Source organism: Eublepharis macularius, chromosome 9 (genome assembly GCF_028583425.1).
Source record: "Eublepharis macularius isolate TG4126 chromosome 9, MPM_Emac_v1.0, whole genome shotgun sequence".
NCBI classification, from domain to species: Eukaryota; Metazoa; Chordata; class Lepidosauria; order Squamata; family Eublepharidae; genus Eublepharis; species Eublepharis macularius.
This window is the reverse complement of record NC_072798.1, coordinates 4,783,499-4,804,074: the sequence shown is the minus strand read 5'-3', so window position 1 is coordinate 4,804,074 and position 20,576 is coordinate 4,783,499. Positions and strand designations below refer to the sequence as shown.

General features: G+C 45.2%; 2 protein-coding genes across 3 annotated transcripts in view; one reads left to right on the top strand and one right to left on the bottom strand.

Annotated features, from left to right (window-relative positions):
- The window catches only part of FBH1 (F-box DNA helicase 1), a 45,249-nt gene extending 38,636 nt beyond the window's left edge, over nt 1-6,613 (bottom strand). The window contains exons 1-3 of the mRNA XM_054989361.1: nt 6,534-6,613; nt 2,593-2,757; nt 442-938 (exon numbers count right to left, since the gene is read on the bottom strand). Of these exons, the coding sequence (XP_054845336.1) occupies nt 442-938; nt 2,593-2,757; nt 6,534 (663 nt within the window). The 5' untranslated portion in view covers nt 6,535-6,613. The remainder of the gene's footprint in view (nt 1-441; nt 939-2,592; nt 2,758-6,533) is intronic.
- Nucleotides 6,614-6,741: 128 nt separating this feature from the next.
- Nucleotides 6,742-20,576, top strand: part of ANKRD16 (ankyrin repeat domain 16) — a 33,775-nt gene continuing 19,940 nt past the window's right edge. The window contains exons 1-3 of one of the 2 annotated variants that reach the window (XM_054987844.1): nt 6,742-6,822; nt 11,811-12,179; nt 18,105-18,325. In XM_054987844.1, coding sequence (XP_054843819.1) covers nt 11,842-12,179; nt 18,105-18,325 — 559 coding nt within the window. In that variant the 5' untranslated portion in view covers nt 6,742-6,822; nt 11,811-11,841. Of the gene's footprint in view, nt 7,153-11,810; nt 12,180-18,104; nt 18,326-20,576 lie in introns of both variants that reach the window. The other variant, XM_054987846.1, reaches the window with a different exon arrangement.

Below are 20,576 nucleotides of genomic sequence, written 5' to 3'. Positions count from 1 at the left end.
TTTCTGGTTACTTTGTGAAGCCAAATACAACTTCTGAACTTGAGAGGTCTCACAACAACTAGACATGGGCACAAACCAAAAATACCCTGAACCATGAGGTCCGTGGTTCGTGGATTTTCATGAACCAGAAACCACGAACTGGCACGGAACTGGGCCCAATTATGAACCAGTTCATGGTTTGTGGTTCGTGGGGTTAAATACCCCTTTCCAGCCGCTTAGCAGCAGCAAGGAAAGAGACATTTAACAGTTTAAAGGGCCCTTCCCTGCCTTTCAAGCAGCAGGTCCCTTTAAACTATCAGCTGGCAGGTGGGGGGGGGAGCTTCCACGAGCTGTGGTTCGTGAACCACGAACCAGCTTGGTTCGTGCATTTTTGGGGGTCGTAATTGGATTCATGTCCATCTATACTCACAACACAGAACATGATCCTGAAATGGTGCTCACCTGTGGATCTGAGATGATCCGTCGCCAGCGATGGCAGACCAGACTGAGGCTTTGGTAGAGATCCACAGCGGGCAAGAGAGCAAAGATCGCTCTGAGAACTTCATCGGGCAGCTGGTCAATATGTCCCTGAGGCTCGCTCCAACACAGAGTTCCCAGGAGCCCAAAACACGCATCAGGAAGAGGATCGAACTCCATATCTTCAACCTCCTCTTTGATTCCGGCCTGGTGTGGAGGCTGCTCAGAGATCCTGTCTGGCAAAGTTCTCACATCCTGGTCCCGTTGGCTGCTGTCCACATGGCAGCTACTGTTATTCTGGGAGAAAAGTGGATATTCGGGGGAAGCCGCTGGGGCCACGCTCCCTTCCCCGCCGAGAAGGGAACAGGATTCTGGGGAATCTTCAGCTTTGATTTTGTGACTTTGGGGCTTGTCAAGTGCACATTGTGACGGCTGGGCCTTGCTTCTGAAGTAATCGGTGATGGTCCTCTGGTGGCCAGCTCCTTCAAGACAAACAGAAAGGAACAACGTTGAAGTGGCCTTTAAACGTGAGAATGCCCAGTTGTGCATCTCTTTTTTTAAAAAAAAATTAAAGATTTTTTTTTTAAAGAAAAGATAAAATAGAAAGTGCACAAAAACTTACACAGGAACTACACTTAAAATTAGATTAAACTAATAGCAAGACACCTTCAGGGCATGTAACAGCACAACTAAATTGTATAATAGCTCTCATTAACTCACCTTAGTTGCTTACAGTCAAACTTTAGTATCAACAATTTTTAATCATTTCTCCTGTGTTTTATCTTTCTATCTTAGTATCAAGTTACCTTAATATATCTTGGTTTTAAGTAATCAAAGAAATCTTTCCATTTTTTCCAAAATTCAGCTACTGGTATACTATGCACATAAGAAGTTAATTTGGCCATAGATGCATATTTGTAGATCTTGTCTATCCACTCTGACATGTCGGGGCACAGACCCGTTTTCCATTTCGCTGCATATAGCACCATGTACCATGTACCATGTACTGGAAAATGTCTCCCTGCCCAGTTGTGCATCTCGATTGGATGCATCTCTTTTTATCGAGGTGTTCCAGGCAGCTAATCAGAGCTGCGTCGACACAAAATGCAACATGAAATAGAAACTGGCAGGTTTGTAGCTTCTCTTGCTTGCAATCAAACAGAGGGCATCGCTGGGGCATTATAAAGCACACTGCCCCTCTGCTCTATATTCTAAGGGCTTAAAGATAGCACGGGATCACAGTACATAAAGTGAAAAACAGAAGAAAACACTGTCCTAGATCCAGAGGAGTAGCCATGTTATTCTATAGTCACAAAATAGTAAAGAGTCCAGTAGCACCTTTAAGACTATCCACCTTTATTGTAGCATAAGCTTTCAAGAACCACAGCTCTCTTCGTTAGATGCTGAGATGAAGAGAGCTGTGGTTCTTGAAAGCTTATGCTGCAATAAAGTTGGTTAGTCTTAAAGGTGTAATAAATCTCAGGATGTCATTTGTCCTACTATATACTGTATTGGTCAGGCCTCACCCCTTCTGGAGTATTGTGTGAAGTTCTGGAGGCCTCACTTTGAGAAAGATGTGGACAATTGGAACGGGTGCAGAGGAGAGCGACCTGGATGATCAGGGGCCTGGAGACCAAGCCCTATGAGGAAAGGCTGAGGGACCTGGGAATGTTCAGTTTGGAGAAGAGGAGATTGAGGGGAGACACGATTGCTCTCTTTAAGTATTTAAAAGGCTGTCACTTAGAGGAGGGGAGGAAGCTGTTGCTGTTGGCAACAGAGCATAGGACTTGAAACAATGAGTTTAAACTGCAGGAGGGAAGGTGCCGGCTGGACATTAGGAAAAACATCACATTAAGAGTAATTCAGCAGTGGAATTGGCTCCCTGGGAATGAGAGATTTCCCTCTCATTGGCAGTTCTCAAGGAGCGGCTGGATGAATCTTTGTCAGGGATTCTTTAGGCTGTTCCTGCATTGGACAGGGGGTTGGACTAGATGGTCTGTAAGGTCCCTTCCAACTCTCTGATTCTATGAAATCAGGCCAGGGGCACATCCTGGGAGCCCCACATCACAGCAGGATCCAGCCCCGTGCCTCCCCCTAGACTTCCAAGAACGCAACAAGGTCAGGACACTGCAATACCTCTTTGATGCTTCTTGGTCCGGTAAGTAGGGTAGAGACCCTGGCTGGAGTCTCGTATGCTCTGCCTCTGGCTGAAAGGCTGTGTCAAGGGTGCGGTGCCTTCTGGGCTCTGGTTCAGAATGTCACAGTCAGCGGCTGAGAGGCGAAGGTGCTTAAAACGTCTCACTGTTATCAACAAAGAAGTCAGAATGGCAAGGGTGGTTAGTTTCAGTTGGAAACATAGCCTAAAGCTTGGTTCACACAAGCAGGAGATGGGGGCGTCAGAAACCCCACATGTAGGACCCCCGTGTCGGAGGAAACCTTGCAATTAGAAAACCAGCACAGAAAGCCCAGAAGGCGAGGGTGGAATCTGTCTCCCCGCTCCGTAAGTTTTTTGCAAACTAACTCTGAAAGCTCAAATCTATCCCCTTGGGTCAGGGTGGTATAGCCCTTTCGATCACCACAGGACTCTTCCACCTCTCTCTGCTGCACGCCTGAACCACACCTAATAAAAGGGAAAGGGGTGCTCCATACACAAGAGGAGACCTCACCCACCCCGCAGAATAGGGACCCTGAAAGTGGGTATACAACCAAACCAAATGACGATTATTCCAAACGACACTCAACACAGAACGTGCCACACACACACACAGTTCCAGATTGGGACCGATGTGTCTAACTCAAATGAGATGAGCACTCATTCCAAGCACAGACTTCAAAGGCCGTTATTTTACTCTTCAGGTATTAATTCAGAGAGTAGGCTGACGTAGAGTTTTGAGACCTCATACATTGATGGGAGTTCGGAACTACATCCCACATAAATTCTGATATGGAGCTAGGTTCTGCAGGCAAAAATCAAAATTTTATTGACCTGGGGGCAAAGCCTAGTGGTTACAGCTAGGCTTGCAAACTGTCTGGAGGAAAAAAAACACCCTATTCCTTTAACAGAGAAGAGTTATTTACCAAGTGAAGTTATTTAATTCTATGTCCTGAAAAGCTTCAACTGCCAATTCCCACCCCTATTATAGGGAAGGACATTTTTCTCTAAGCCTGTTAACAATTTGAATACCAAACTAGCAAATTTACGCAATTCACATCCAATTAAAGGTCTGCGCTATTCAGTTTAATGAGAATTATTCTCACCGGCTGAAAGGCAACAGAGACCACTGAAAGGGCTTTTAGCTCTATAAGACAATAATTGGTTAGTTTGATGTTTTTCTAAAACCAGCAAATCAAATAGAGACTTTAAGCAAGTTAATAAACTGTTACTGAAATAAAATTTAACTCTTTTTATTAGGCAAGAGCTTAAAAAATCCATACAAATATTAATTAATCCTAAAGCTATTGAAAAACTACATACAAGGAAAATCAAATTTCCTAATATCTCTCAAACATAACTGAATACAAGTTAGTTAAGTTTTAGGTGGTTGTCGTAGAATGCAATGAAACGTTTCGAAATTCAACACACACGGGAATCTCTCACCTAGATCTTCTCTCTAAGGGTCCCTTCAGTAGAAACCTGATCAGCTCTTTGCATGGCACTTTTAACAGGGGAAAATGAGAGCCACAAAATTAGATAACGCTTTATAATTTTAACTTGTGATTAAAATCCAAATAAAATGATCGCTCCTCCAAACGATCACCAGATAAAGAAACAGAAGTGCAGCTATACATCTACCATCGCTCATTCATTATGACAAAGGCCACATTTAGCACACGCTTCCAATAAAAAGGCAATAACTCTGCAGGTTCAGCTACTTTAACTGTCAGGAGATAAAAGTAATGCTGTGCTAAACATCTGGTGAACTTACACAGAACTTACACAAAATAACAAACTATATGAAAATACACGTGCTTAGCATGAATATCTAGGTTTTAAACCGAGCACATGCGCCAAACCAATGTTAAAGACCTACGCTGCCTGGAATAGCTGACCATGTCTGGCGTAGTTCAAGGCCTTTCCCAGCTCCGTTAGCTGAGATTACAGCCTCATAGTACAATAACCTGCTACTATCCCCATTAATAGAGAGAATCTCTATTTTCTGCGGACAGCATGCTAAAAACAGCTGAGAAGAATGCAGACAGGAAGGTTCAAACTCCATGTGGCACTGGTACAGCAAAGTAGATGAGAGCCAGCGCAGTGTAGTAGCTAGAGTGTTGGACTCAGATCTGGGAGGCCCAGGTTCGAATCCCCTCTGCCACGGAAACTTGCTAGGTGGCCTTGGGCCAATCACACTCTCTCAACCTAACCTACGTTGCAGGGTTGTTGTGAGGATAAAATGAAGGAGAGAATTGTTTAAGCAGCTTCTGGTGCCCACTACGAAGAATGAATGAATGAATGCTCAAATGTTGCCTATGCCCCAGACTCATCATACAGTCTTCTGCAATATGAGGGTTAGAATACTAGCCTATTTTACAGCACTATTATAAGGACTTCATCAAGATAATATATTACAAAATCTCTGAGTCACAGAAATGGAAAATAGTAAAGAGTCCAGTAGCACCTTTAAACTAACCAACTTTATTGTAGCATAAGCTTTTGAGAACCACAGCTCTCTTCGTCAGATGCAAGGTGCTACTGTTAGTCTGCAACTACAGACTAACATGGCTAACTCCTCTGGATCTATGCCAGAAGTCACTTGTCATTAGTATATTTTTCTACATTTTCAGCTTTGCATAGAAAATGTCGGATTCTTGCACTGCATGGCTCTTTAAGCCCTTTGTTTGCAGTCTCTGCAGAATGAGGGTTCAGTGTATGAATATAAGGTTGCCAACAGACCAGAAGAAAAATGCCCTGTCCCTTTAACAGAGGCTGAAAGGATGGAAATAGACAGCTGACATTTTTCATGGCATGCACATGAGTAACATCATATGGCAAATAATAGCCCATTTACCCTGTATTTAAAGGAGAGGACCCTCCCACCCGCACAGCTGGTAACCTCAGTTTTAACATAGATTAGAATCCTCATCAGTGGAGGAGGGGGAATAAAACTTTATTTTGTCTACATTCTTTTACTTCTAGCTCCCAAATGTCCCAGGGTGATAGTTCTAGACAGCAGAAGGGACACTGACCAGTATTTGGTGATCTTGAGTATGCTGATGTGAATGGAAATAAAAGGAATAAACCAATGATGGTAAGATTGCCAACAGGCCTGGAGAAAAAGTGTCCTGACCCATTTACAGAGGTTTAATGTGCAGAAATTAGCAGTGGAAACTTTCAAGGCATGGAGGGAAATAGCATCACCTAGCAAATATCGTATTACGCCTCTACTGAAGCAATGGACATGTTTTTGTTTTTAATCCAGGCTGGTTGGCATCCTCTTTATAGATCATAGAAAAGAAAGCCATTTGACCACTAATGCTTCTGACCCTTGCCCACTGCCAGAAATTTTGAATTTATTTCTCCTTTTCCCAACTCCTGGTTGGGAAATTCCTGGAAATGCAGGGTAGATTATGTAGAGGGCAGGGCATGGTTTGGGGGAGAGGAGGGCCCTCAGTGGGCTATGATGCCATAGAGTCCACCCTCCATTTTCTCCAGGGATCTCTGCAGCTTGAAAATCAGTTGGAATGCTAGCAAGTCTCCTTGCCCCATCTGGAGGTTGGCAACTCTACCACAAACCCGCAGGCTAACCTAGAGAAATCCTATCCTATTGAATTAAATGGCAACTGCCCCCAAGAAAGCATGCACGTGACTGCAGCCTTAAAACCTCCAGGGATTGGTCCAAATGAGCCATTAATTAGGGGAAGGAGTAAAAGCTTTTCCCCACCAGGGGTTGCCAACCTCCAGGTGAAGCCAGGGTTTATGACTGCTCTCCAGGCCACAGAGATCAATTCCCCTGGTAGCTACAAAGGGGGGGGGGCTTATGGCACAGCTCTCCTGAGCTCCCAGCCCTCCCACCAAATCTCCAGAAATTTCCCTGCTTGGAGTTGGCAACCCAATCCTCGCCTTTCCCATTTCTCACTCTGCTCCTGGCGAAGTTTCCAAACAGCCTCCAGGCTCCTTTATGGTGCGCTCAACGTAACATGCTTCCTGGAATACGACAACCTACCCCGTTGGCGTCTAGGCGATAATCCCGCCCCCAGACTTCGATTGACGTTCTAACTAGCCAGCCCCCGAATTTCTCGTGGACGCTCTTCCGGGGCCAGCTGGGGCAGTAAGTGTGTGGGTGGGCGGGGCTAAGGCTCCTGGAGGCGACTAAGAAAGTGCCTGGAGTTTGTAGTCATGGTCCCCCCCCTCTCTGGAACAAGCAGGTATGTGCAGAAGCTACGGTTCCCACCCTCCAGGTGGGGGCTGGAGATCTAGAATTGCAACTGATCAGCCTACAGAGATCAGTTCCCTTGGCCAGCTTGGAGGGGGGACTCTGTTACATAAAGTTGCCAAATTCCAGATAGCAGCTTAGGAAGATCTGTTGGAATTGTAACTCGTCTCCAGGCCACAGAGAGCTGCTGCTCTGGAGAAAATGGCTGCTTTGGAACGCAGACTCTTTACCACTTCACCCTGCCAGTGTTGCTTCACGTGACTGAATGTTTCCCTCCCTTAAAGAAAAATCTCCTTGCAGATAGAAAATTAGCCTGTCAGGGGTAAGCCTTCTTTCCTAGCCGTTGTGCTGAATGCTAGATTTCTGCATGCATGGAAGCATTTTTGTAAGGATTGTTTCATAGAGCCAGCACCAGGGCCTAAGGCTGCCAGCTCTGGGTTGGAAGATTCCTGGAGATTTGGGGTGGAGCCTGAGCAGGGCGCAGTTTGGAGTGGAAGCTCAGCAAGGATGTGATGCTATAGAGTACAACCTCCAAAGAAGCCTCTTTTCTTCAGGAGAACTGATCTGTATAGTCTGGAGGTCAGTTGTAATTCTGGGAAATCTCCAGGCACTGCCTGGAGGTTGGTAACCTCTCCAATTAATCCTTGTCCTGTTTTTATTTTACGAAAAGCAAAAGGGTTCTTAGCAGTGGGACCAAAAGGCAACAATATTATTATTGTTGCTGTTGTTTTTATGCCTTTCTCACTGAGATTGAAGGCAAATTACACAGTGTAACGGAAAATACAATATACAATAGGGAATGGTTGCAGAAAAACGTTAAGCAAGCATAAAGCTGAGCACAAAGATGAAATTTATCTGAAACAAATTAATCACAGTTAATTTCCATGGCATGTTTAGCAGCATACAGCGTTCGAAAAGTAGATAAAATGTGCATGGCAAATTCCTATTTGTCCTCACTGGTGAAGGGTGTGATTTAAACAGAGGGAAGGTCTTGTGTGCCCTGGAAGAACTTGCTGCAGCAGCTATCTCATAGGGCTCTGCTTATCTATGGAAGGGTATTATATGCATACATTAAATACACATGTGATGCACGATGTGCTCTTCAGCCGCTTTCCTGTTGTGGGTCTACATATGCGAACCACAGGAAGCAAAATGTAATGCCCTTGTGCAAAATCAGAAGCTCAGTTTTAAATGCATGCGTGAAAAACAAAAGCAGTTTTACTCTGTGCATGGGTGCAAGACAAAAGAAACAACTGTCAGTGCTCATGTGCAGAAAAACAAGCAGCTTGAAATGTGCTTGTCTCAGATTACGGGTCCACGCCAGAAGGCTGGTTTTCAGTGGCATGCCAAATATCCTGCCCTTCGCGATGCAGATATGATTTTGGTCATCACCTTTTTCAAATGTGCAGGAAGCAGAGCGCTTGAACCTCTCCAATAAGGCTGCACACTTACTAGAGAGTAAGATATTTACTTCCCAGTAAAAAGGGCTGAGGATGGTGACTCATTCCAGGTTTTGTATTGCAGCGTGCTGTGGCTGTTTGGTTTTATGTTTTAGAATCACAAAAGGCTGCATTGTTGCCTTGGGCTGAATTGTTTTATTCTGTCATTTTGTGTGAACCTTTGTGGGGTTTTTTTTGGTGGGGGAGCAGCATGCATTTAAATGGCTGTCCTTGGCCAGGTGTTCTGTGTTCAAGGAGATGGGGTGGGGGGCAACGACCACCTTCTTCTTTTCCCTTCTGCTTTTTTTCTTTTGGTTTTGAGTTTTCACTTTGGAAAAGCAACATGAGACTCTCCCAAGGAGGCCCACGTGGACTTGGGCAGGCAATGGCTTTGGAAAACACAGGCTAACTCCTCTGCTGAAGGCCAGGGTGGGTTGCCAACGGGCCTGGAGGAAAATGTCCTGTCCTTTTACTCAATGCTTAATGCAAGCAAAGTTTTTTGTGGCTTGGACTTAAATAGCATCACCTGGTAAATAACATTCCATTTAAGCCTCTGTTAAAGAGATAGAATAGAAAAGAGTCCAGTAGCGCCTTTAAGACTAACCATCTTTACTGTAGCATAAGCTTTCGAGAACCACAGTTCTCTTTGTCAGATGCAGAGCTGTGGTTCTCAAAAGCTTATGCTACAGTGAAGATAGTCTTAAAGGTGCTACTGGACTCTTTTCAATGTTGCCACTACAGACTAACACGGCTAACTCCTCTGGATTAAAGAGAGAGGACATTTTTCTCCAGGCCTGTTGGCAACCCTCAGGCCAGATGACCATAATGGTGCTTCATCCCGCATCCTGTGTAATTTGGCTTTGGCAGGACGTGTGTGTAGGGAGTTATCCCCGGGCTCATGAACTGCAGGAAATGAAGAATTTTTCTCCCCAAGTTCAAACTGGATTATGTGATAAATAAATATTTTTCCCCTCACTCATAACACGAGAACTCCAGGCCACAGGACAAAATTGATTGACGGGAGATTCAGGACAGACTACAGAAATACCCCTGTGTAATTAACTTCTGGAACTCACTGCTACAAGATAAAGGAGGTGTCTATTAGCTTTAAAAGGCCATGAGGTGAATTTAGGTTGAAACAACCCATATCAAAATGCTCCTCTTGTACATATGCTCCTATTGGGGGTTTCTGCATCGTTTAATAGATCATGTCAAATTGCTTGTGCTTTGTTTCTTCAGTTTTTCATATCTATATTCACTACTTGTTTCCAAATTTGGCAATCCATACCTGGTTGTATTGTTTGTTGAATGTCTCAGCCGTTGATTGTAGCGTAGTGGCTAAGTGGTTGGATTGTGAATCAGCACTCCGCTGGTTTGACTGCTATGAGCTCAGGAGGTGGCCTTGGGCAAGCCACTCCTCTCAGCCCAGCTCCCCAGCTGGATTGTGGAAATAATAATAACACTGTGACTTTGTTCACAGCTCAGAGTGGGGGACTAATCAGTCCAGAAGGGCAGTATATAAGCACAGAGCTTCTATAGCATAGTGGTTGGGCTGTGAGTCAGCACTCTTCTGGTTCAAATCCCACTACTGCCATAAGCTCAGCAGGTGGCCTTGGGTAAGTGATTGGGCTGCGAATCAGCACTCTGCTGGTTCAACTTCCATTACTGCTGTGAGCTCAGCAGGCAGCCTTGAGTGAGCCACTGCAATGAACCCCAGCTTCCCGGCTGTATTGTAGAAATAATAATAAGTTTGACTTTGCTCATCGTTTCGAGTGGGCGCTAATCTGCCCAGAAGGGCAGTATATAAGCACAGTTATTAGGACATCTAGAGCTGTTATAGCATAGTGGTTGGGTTGTGAATCAGCACTCTGCTGGTTCAGATCCCATGACTGCCATGAGCTCAGCAGGCGGCCTTGGGTAAGCCACTCCAATCAACCCCCACTCCCCAGCTATATTGTGGGTATGATAACGATGAGTTTGTTTACCACTCCATGTGGGCGCTAATCTGCCCAGAATGGCGGTATATAAACACACATGTGTAGTAGTAAAGGTAGTACATTGTGCAATCTACCTTGAGTCTCAGTGAGAAAGGCCAATGATCAATCAATCAATCAATCAATCAATCAATCAATCTAAAACAGTAATAAAAAATAGACTAGCCAGACTAGCTAAAAACAAAGAATCCCCCGAACATTTTGAAACATCAGCAACACTAAAACAGTAATCATGGCAAACAAACAACTGAAATTATAGTGTGACCAAATGCACAAGAGGCCTCATATCACCTCATTGTACAGCCAACTCTAGGCTCCAGTCCATTTAAAGACAACTGAAGCATAAAGCCTAAGCACAGAACCAGAAAACTGTTAGTAATGGCCCCTAGGGAAAGGGGGCCCTCCCGTGAAGCATCCCTATCCTTCATGGCCATCTGCTTCACTTCAGGAGGCCAGAGGACATGAAGAAGATGGTTGTTGTGGGTTTTCTGGGCTGTACAGCCGTGGTCTTGGCATTGTAGTTCCTGACGTTTCTCCGGCAGCTGTGGCTGGCACCTTCAGAGGTGTAGCACCAAAAGACAGAGATCTCTCAGTGTCACAGTCTTTGTCTTGTTGGCAGGTAATTTATATCTACTCAGGAAGGTGGGTTTGGGCTGAGTCATCCTGTAAGATCTCTGTCTTTTGGTGCTACACCTCTGAAGATGCCAGCCACAGCTGCTGGCGAAACGTCAGGAACTACAATGCCAAGACCACGGCAATACAGCCCGGAAAACCCACAACAACCATCGTTCTCCGGCCGTGAAAGCCTTCGACAATACATCGATATGAAGAAGGGCTGTCAGGGCTTTTATTCTTGGGAAAGAGGTGGGGGAACTCTCACGCAGGGCAACTCCCGGCTGGAAGGGGCGCCCCCAGTCTCTACACACGTGCGTGCTTCCAGGACCGTGCAATGACGTCACTTCTGGGATGACACGCCCCCCCAGGAAAAAGAAAGAGAAAAGAAGGGAAAGAAAGAAAAAAGGAAAGACACGGAAAGAAGGAAAGAGAAAGGAAGGAAAGGAGGAAGGAAGGAAGGAAGGGAAAGAAAGAAAAAGAAAGAAAGAAAGAAAGAAAGAAAGAAAGAAAGAAAGAAAGAAAGAAAGAAAGAAAGAAAGAAAGAAAGAAAGAAAGAAAGAAAGAAAGGGAAGACATGGAAAGAAGGAAAGAGGAAGGGAGGGAGGGAGGGAGGCTTCAGCTGGGGGGGAACCTCCCTCCTCTCAGCTGAAGTTTAAAGCCTGTTTTGGGCTTCCCCCGACCAGCTGAAGAGCTGGAGTTAAAGAGCTCCTTTCCCTTGCAAGCTGGTCAGGACCACCTGAACACGTGACTACTTTGCAGAGCTTCTGGAACGCCATTCCGGCGCGTTCCGACAGAAAAAGAGGCCTGGCTGAGATTATGACATCAATATCTGGGCACAGATATATGGGACCTGTTAAGTACTCAGGTCTTAGGCCCGTATATATAATGTTGAGGCATCCATTGCCTAATTCTTTATCTTCACACCCTTGTAGGAGCCCACGAATGCTATGACATCAGCTGGCAATGGCGGAAGGTGAAATCCAAAAAATGCTTCCTAAATTAATCCAAGATGGAAAACTCGGCCTTCTCAAAGCAGAGATTGAAAGTGTCGGGGATCTGAGCGGGGAGGTGAGGCGGAAGCATTTTGGACGGTCGGGGGACACTCTCCTCCACTACGCAGCCCGGCACGGCCACTTGAGCATCCTCCAGTACTTAGCAGAAACTCTGGAAATGGACATTGAGTTGTTTAATAATGATTACAAACGGCCCCTACACGAAGCAGCCTCCATGGGCCACCGGGACTGTGTCTTGTACCTCTTGGAAAGAGGAGCTGCCGTCGATTGCCTGAAGAAAGCAGACTGGTAGGTAGTTTGGCCTCTGACATTAGCCTTGAGTAATATGTAGTCCCTTCTGTTTCAACAGCATTTTGCAACAATAAGATGGAACCAGGCAGGGCTTTTTTCTGGTAAAAGAGGTGGTGGAACTCAGGACCGCACAATGACGTCACTTTGGGTCAGCTGGAATAATGGGGGAGTTTTTTAAAGTTTAAATCACCCTCTGCGAAAATGGTCACATGGCTGGTGGCCCCGCCCCCTGATCTCCAGACAGAGGGGAGTTTAGATTGGCTAGTGGCGTGGTGGGCAATCTAAGCTCCCCTCTGTCTGGAGATCAGGGGGTGGGGCCACCAGCCATGTGACCATTTTCAAGAGGTGCCGGAACGCCGTTCCACCGCATTCCGGCTGAAAAAAAGCCCTGGAACCAGGCCTCTGTTTTCTTTTCTGGAAAAACTGATAAATAGAGTTGCCAGGTCCCTATACCCTCCCAATAGGAGGAGGGGGACCTGGCACATACTGGGAGTTGTTTTCCTATGCGTGCGCTCCTGGTGCCAGGGCAAAAAAGGCCCTGGCCCTAGTTGAAGCCAGCCGAATGCCCCTTGGGCCAGGGACCACCAGAAGCTGTTTATCCGTAGAGCGCAGAGCTCAAGGAATCCAAGGGCAATCTTAGTGATTCTGGGGCCTTACAAAGTATGTTATTATTATCCCCACAACAACAAACACCCTGTGAGGTGGGTGGGGCTGAGAGAGCTCTGAGAGAGCTGTGACTCACTCAAAGTCACCCAGCTGGCTTCAAGTGGAGGAATCGGGAATCAAACCCGGCTCTCCAGATTAGAGTCCCGCGCTCTTAACCACTACACCAAAATTGCCAAGGAGCAAGTTGAGCCAATGACCCTGGCCAGTGGTGTTACGGCGGTGACATTAAGTATCAATTTGCCTGTTGCATCCTCCTGTACACCACTAGCCGGGTCGCAACCAATTGACCATTCAGCTCATACCTGTCTGCTGTTAGCATAGGAACAATCAACAGGCGAGTCTCTGCCCATTGTAGCTGTCCCTTGCAGAAAGTTGGGGGAGTCAGGTGGGGCTCTTGCCTAGCACAGTTTCAGTTAGGCCGTTGGAGATCTTATTGGCTGCGCAGATGAAAATAATGTTGCTTCAACATTAGGTGCCACCACTGTTGGTTTTGTTCTCTCAATTCTTTTTCCCTGTGCATTTTTAGAATTATCCTTCATCTCCCCTGCACTTGGACTTCCTTGGAGTGTGTTGCTGGCTCCGCCTCCTGTGGCAGCCATTTTGTGCCTGGCTCCACCTCCCACAGCAGCCATTTTGTGGTTGTGCCCACTGCCCTATGTCAAAATTCTAAATGTTTTTGCAGGCTCAAAAAGGTCAGGGACCCTTGCCCTAGTGTTTTGTGTTCATCCGTGTATGCTTGCAGTGGAGTGCCTCAGAGTTTCAATAGACATTTTCAAATGAAGGTCAGAGAAACAGGCACTGGGAAACAAGAGCTGCCTAAAGGGACAGGTGGAGTATATGCCAGTCAGAGTATGGTGCTCCGCATTGTCTTCTCAGTCTGGCTCTAGGTCTTGGGGACCCCGCCAGAGTCAGGCCTTCCTCAAGCAAAGGCTCGATGGCCATCTGACAGCAATGCCGATTCTGTATTATGAGACAGAGGAGTTCGCCATGTTAGTCTGTAGTAGCAAACTCGAAAAGAGTCCAGTAGCACCTTTAAGACTAACCAACTTTACTGTAGCATAAGCTTTCGAGAATCACAGTTCTCTTCGTCAGAGGCTAGAAACCATGTCCCCTGGTGAAAATGGCTGCTTTAGAGGGTGGACTCTATGGTCTTATACCCTGCTGTGGTTTCTCCTTTCCCCAACCCTCACCCACACTCCAAATCTCCAGGACCTGGCAAGCTCCAAGTCTGAAATACTAACCACTACCCCAAACTGGATTTATATAATAGTGAAGAGACCAGTAGCACTTTAAAGACTAACTAACTTATTTGTCGCATAAGCTTTCGAGAACCACAGCTCTCTTCATCAGATGCTTCACCAGCGTTCAGAGAAGTTAGCTGTGTTAGTCTGTAGTAGCAAAATAGAAAAGAGTCCAGTAGCACCTTTAAGACTAACCATCTTTACTGTAGCATAAGCTTTCAAGAATCACAGTTCTCTTCGTCAGATGCATTTGTCTATGAAGGGTTGCATCAGTGCTTAGTTCTTACATGCCGAGGGTAATGCCAATCGCCACTTTGGAATCAGGAAGTAATTTTCCCCAGGCCAGTTTGGCTAGGGATCCTGATGGTGTTTTGCCATCTTCTGGGCATGGAGCAGTGGTCACTGGAGGTGTGGGGAGGTAGTTGTGCAAGGGGTTGGACTAGATGACCCATAGGTCCCTTCCAACTCTATGATTCTAACCTCTGCCTCTCATGAGCCTTCAACCAACAATCGAACTCGGTGTGTTGTACCCCTGAAGGCCAAAACAAAGGCAATGAAGATGATGCAACTCCATCGAAACACAAATTGCAGGCTTGTGACACCTTCATTTACATTCCAGCTGCAAGACTGAGAGATTTAGCCTTTCAGTCTGATTGCTAATTGAAACCTGGCTCCCTGTTTAGTAATTAGAATTAGACGTTCAAAACAAAAAGGACGCTTCTATTTTTCCTTTAAAATGCTAATGGCAGATGGGGAGAGTCAGTTTTGAACAGCAAAACTGAGCAGGAGATTGAAAGACTAATCCCTCCCGTCTTCCCAGCACAGCCCCGTGGCAAATTGAGGCATCTGAAGCCTGCAATTTGCACGTTATAGATGGATAGAAAGGCATGATTTTCCTGTCATCTGTTTTGCCCAGAACTGTAGTCCTGCTCTGAGAGATGAGGCCGAACCTCTTTCCAGAGCGTGCTTTTTTTCTTTACTTCAGCCTCCAGCATTCAAGAGATGCAGTCAAAAATAAGAAGTTGGTTACAGTTGTGTCGGTTCAAAAATAAGATCCGAAAAGCCAGCAATGCGGACCCTGTCATACCTTTTATGAGAAGCCAACCCAGCGTCACAGAATAGGGTGCAATCTTCCATGTTCCTCAGAACTCTTCATCAGGCCTGATGTTACAAATTATTTATTTTGTAACATCTGGCTCGAAGATTTCTGGTGAGCTTGAAAGTTTGTTGTGTGTCATGGGTTGTGAGGCCAGCAGGAAACCACTAGGGCCGTTTCCAGACGGCTGACCTGCACCCGGGATGTTGCGCCACGTTTCGGATCGTGCCGGGGAAAACACGAAATATCGCGTTTTCTCGCGCGAGTTTTGCGCGACGTTGTGCAAAACTCGTGCGAGAAAACGCGATATTTCGCATTTTCCCCGGCATGATCCGAAACGTGGCGCGACGTCCCGGGTGCAGGTCAGCCGTCTGGAAACGGCCCCAGTCTCGCGTGCCATTGAAAAGTTTTAATTAGCCAAAAATGACATTATAGCTAACTTACAAAACAAAGCCATAAATCGTCACGCCGCGTTTCGGATCATGCTGGGGAAAACGCGAAATATCGCGTTTTCTCGCGCGAGTTTTGCACAACGTCGCGCACAACGTCATTTCTCACAGATTTATGGCTTTGTTTTGTAAGTTAGCTATAATGTCATTTTTGGCTAATTAAAACTTTTCAATGGCACGCGAGACTGGGGCCGTTTCCAGACGGCTGACCTGCACCCGGGACGTCGCGCCACGTTTCGGATCGTGCCGGGGAAAACACGAAATATCGCGTTTTCTCGCGCGAGTTTTGCGCGACGTTGTGCAAAACTCGCGCGAGAAAACGCGATATTTCGCATTTTCCCCGGCATGATCCGAAACGTGGCGCGACGTCCCGGGTGCAGGTCAGCCGTCTGGAAACGGCCCCAGTCTCGCGTGCCATTGAAAAGTTTTAATTAGCCAAAAATGACATTATAGCTAACATACAAAACAAAGCCATAAATCTGTGAGAAATGACGTTGTGCGCGACGTTGTGCAAAACTCGCGCGAGAAAACGCGATATTTCGCGTTTTCCCCAGCATGATCCGAAACGCGGCGTGACGTCCCGGGTGTCAGGTCCAGTGTATATCTAAACTGTACTGACTCCATTTTCTAATGCTTCTAGTGCTTAAGTGCTTTCTTCCCAGGTGCACCAGTTCCCAGGCAGCGTTCCCACCGGAGGCGACTGTTTTGTCTAACACCGTTCCATCAAGCATTGGCCTTGAAGGAGAGCAGCTTCCCAGGACTGAGAGATGTTGTTTTGAGAACTGTGGGGGGAGGCAAATCCAGATGGGTATTGTTACTCTGTACCTCATGCTTTGCCCTTCATTGGTAACAATGATCATGTACCATCCTGAGTCTCCCATTCAGGACAGTGGACTATAATGGACCTTTTCTGCAGTAAAGTTTCCTTATTCAAACAATGGACTTGTGTTTGCTTCTAAAGGGAACCCTGTAGTGAGAGCCTTATCTAGCCACAGTCTGACACCGGGTGCAGGTCAGCCGTCTGGAAACGGCCCTGGTCTCGTGTGCCGTTGAAAAGTTTTAAACAGCGTTGTGCCAGTGGTACAACATCAGTTCTGGCAAATACCTGGAAGTCACTTCACCAGTGTGATGTTGAGGTGATGCTCTAGGATTTGAGCAAAACTCTATGGTAAAACCAGCACAGCATAGTTGCCTGCCATTGTCCAGCAACCCTATGGTTGCTCCTAATAAAAGGTGTTACAAGGATTATGTTCTTACAATAAATAAGTCAGCCATTCTAAAATGTGCATATTAACCGAGCGGCATGTTGCAATAATATAGATTAAAGCACATTATACTAATCAATACTAAGCTAATACACAGTAATGGCTTGTATTCTGAGTGAACTTTTAAACTTTTCATGAACTGTCAATGCATTTTTTTAGAGTGTTAGGTAACCAAAAACGGGTGTCCTTTAATCTTTTGACAGCTAATTAAAAATAGTGGACTCCATCTAGATTAATGTTTCTTTATCAGAGATTGGACCAATAGTGATCTAGTATCTTAACTCTTCCCGTCATTTCTCACAGATTTATGGCTTTGTTTTGTAAGTTAGCTATAATGTCATTTTTGGCTAATTAGAAGGTTATACGATAGAAATTATGAATATTCAATGAAGCATTAAACCAATCATAGTTTGCTCATGCTATTATGCGAAAAGATCTTAGATATTTGCAAATGGTAACCTATAAAACATGCTCATCTAGATAATGTGTTAGAGTTCTGATTGGAAGAGATATCACGAAGATTAGGTGAGATTCTTATCTTTGCAATGTGGGCTATGAAAATCTTAATGCATTTTATAAGGACTTTGATTATTTTTAAACTTAAGAGTTAGGAAATGTTAGCAAATTTAATTCTGATTGCCTTTCTGTGTTCTGTTTTTGTAGGACTTCTATTAATAATCATATATTTTAACTACTTGCTTCATTAAAAAAATAGAGTGTATTTTCAATAAAAGAAAGAAACTCTAACAGGTGTCTGAGTACTTTGATTAGAAGCGGCAAAGCAATAAAGAACCTTTTACAAATAAATGTACTGATAAGCAAACGGTTCAAAGAACAATTTTGCTTGACAGGTCTTGAACTAATTGCTGAACACGATCCAAGAGAAAAGATAAATCTTTCCTTTGGAGTAGTGGAAGTTTAGTTAAGACACAGCCAAGAGAGCCTGCTACAAACAGGCCCCCTTATCTATCTAAATATATCTTAAGAAGATGAACCAAAGATTATATCACATTCTGTATGCTACTTGAGAAGTAATGAATGAAAACTGGGCTGGGAATCTGTCTTGGTTGCCTAGGCTCTTAGAAATCTGAAATGTTTTTCTTACTGTTGTAAGAGTGGCTTTCAAATATTTGATGAACTGGAAAGATGCTATGAACCAGCTAATAGGATGTGAATTCTGTTCTCTCCCCCCATCCAAATTCTAGGACTCCCCTAATGATGGCGTGCACCAGGAGGAACCTAGAAGTGATTCAAGATCTTGTGGCGAATGGGGCAAACCCACTTCTGAAGAACAAAGATGGCTGGAATTGTTTCCATATAGCCAGTCGAGAGGGGGATCCCCGAGTCATTAACTACTTGCTAGACGTCTCTCCTGATATCTGGAACACGGAAAGCAAAATCAAAAGGACACCACTCCACACAGCAGGTAGATCCTCTTAGTGGAAAGTGGAAGATAGAAATTCCATGTGTAAGTTGAGACTATGAGAAGGCTTCACAACTCCTGCCTTCTTTGCCATCCTCAGTTACCTTCCAATGTGCCCGTACAGGCTCAGTTCAGAAATCACAAGGAAACCTGATGTGATTACACTAACAGCAGGCAGTGTGATTGTCTGAGAGCTAAACTACACGAGACGCCCGACACGTGTCAGGTTCCCGCATGTTCACCTGGGAAGTGTAGTGGGCCTTGCCCCCAAGCTTCCAGAGGAAAAACCAAGCGGCTCGGGTTTTCCTCTGGAAACTCAGGGGCAGGGCCCACTACACTTCCCAGGTGAACATGCGGGAACCCGACACGTGTCGGGCGTCTCGTGTAGTTTAGCTCTTAATTCGGGGCACTCCACCCACTATGGTTAGTTTGGATCCATCAAGCTAGGATCTCAAATCCTGCTTTGATGCTGATTTATCAACCATGGCTAGACTTAACTATCGTTCTGAATGCAGACAACCTGGCTTAATCCTGGCCTGTTTCCTTGATCCACCCTCGTCACAACACACACCCAGGATACCACTCAGGTTTCTTCAGGGAAAGAGTTAAGGGGAAGAAATCAGCTTCTCTCAATGCAAACTAGGATTCAGATAATCATCTTGGAGCCAAAGCTTGTTTCACAAACTAACCCGAGTTAAAACAAACCACGGCTTCATGTTCTGAGCCAGTGCATTTTACTTAAAATATTTTTCTTTCCCTTTCTGATTACAAAAACATTGCCACCACCGGCAAGCAGCCTGCAATACTAGAACCAGTCAATTTAAACCTTAGCATTAAGAAAAACAACATAACCAAATGATGAGAGTTAAAAATAGCCAGCTGCTTTTTGTATAACAGCAAACTCCATCATCTGCTGAGCAGTCATCATTCTCGGCATTAGTATCAGCCCAAAGCAGACCAAAAGAGGATGGTCTTTGCTGGTTTTCTAAAAGTGCAAAAGAATGTGGTAGAATATATCTCTCAGAGAGAAATTGGTGACCCCACCAAGAAGGCCCTGTTGTGTATAGGTGTTTAAGAGGGTGGGAGAACACTGGAGCACCGTATCTTCAACTGATGTGGGGCTCTGGACAGGAGAGCAAGCATGCCTGCCCTTATGGCCACCAATGCTTTGGCAGCCATGAAGCTTTTGCAAGAAAACACCCCTTGGCCTCGGGAGGAACTGGGAACACCCATCATGTTGACTAAGCCAATAGGCAGGGTGCAGTTAGAAGGGGCCTAGCCAATTGGGGCAGGGTTGGAGGACATTCATGGTCATTGTGGGCAAAGATGGCACCCCTCTTGGTCTACTTTGCCTGGGACAATACGGAGGAGAGTCCAATTACTAGGGTGAGCCTTAAGGCCCCTGGTGTGTAGGAGGAGACCGTGTATGGCCTTAAAGGTCGAACCCAGCATTTTATGAATTTAAAATATTTCAGTGCTGTCTCTTCAGAGTCTTGCTCAACTTAGCTTACAATTACAAACAACAGTATAAAATGGATTCAAAACCACTTAGATTCGGGCTTGGAAATAAAGTGGAAGCTGATGAAACTGGCTCAGATTAGTCTTAATAAGATCGGAGCAGTTTCCAGTAACTGGACAGTGGCATCCCGTTTTAGTTTCCAATGGGATTTTGGGAGGCAGCCCCAGGAGTGGACAGGCCAGACGGGGGAAATTTCTGGTGGGCACTGCCCTGGAGCCAGCAGAGCCAAGGCTCACCCGTTGCTGCCAGTCCTGCATGACCCTTCAGTGTCAGCTCACCAGTTACTGCCTCTCGCACCACCGCCATGTGGAGTGGACACCCATAATCGTCCCTTAATCATCGTATAACGGACTGCTTATCCATGTCTCATTAAAGCTTCTAACTGGCCAGACCAAAGATTTTATCTTAAACTCTGAGCCGCTTAATGCTTTGAAGCGAGACCTGAAAACAGCTTTCACTCCTTTAGAGAAACTGTTTGTCAGTCCAAAATAATTTATGGGGATCTTCTTGCAATAGTCTCCCGACCGAGACAAATCTTCTTAAAGAGTCTAATGATTTATTTTATTAAAATAAACCCTAGTCTTTTTAATGAAGCAAGCTATCAAAATATAAATGCTTATTAATATAAAACTGACAAAGATGGAACAAATAAAGGCAACAAGAATTAAGTTTCCTAATATTTCTTAATTAACTCTAAGTTACTATGAAATACATTAAAGTTCCCATAATCTGACA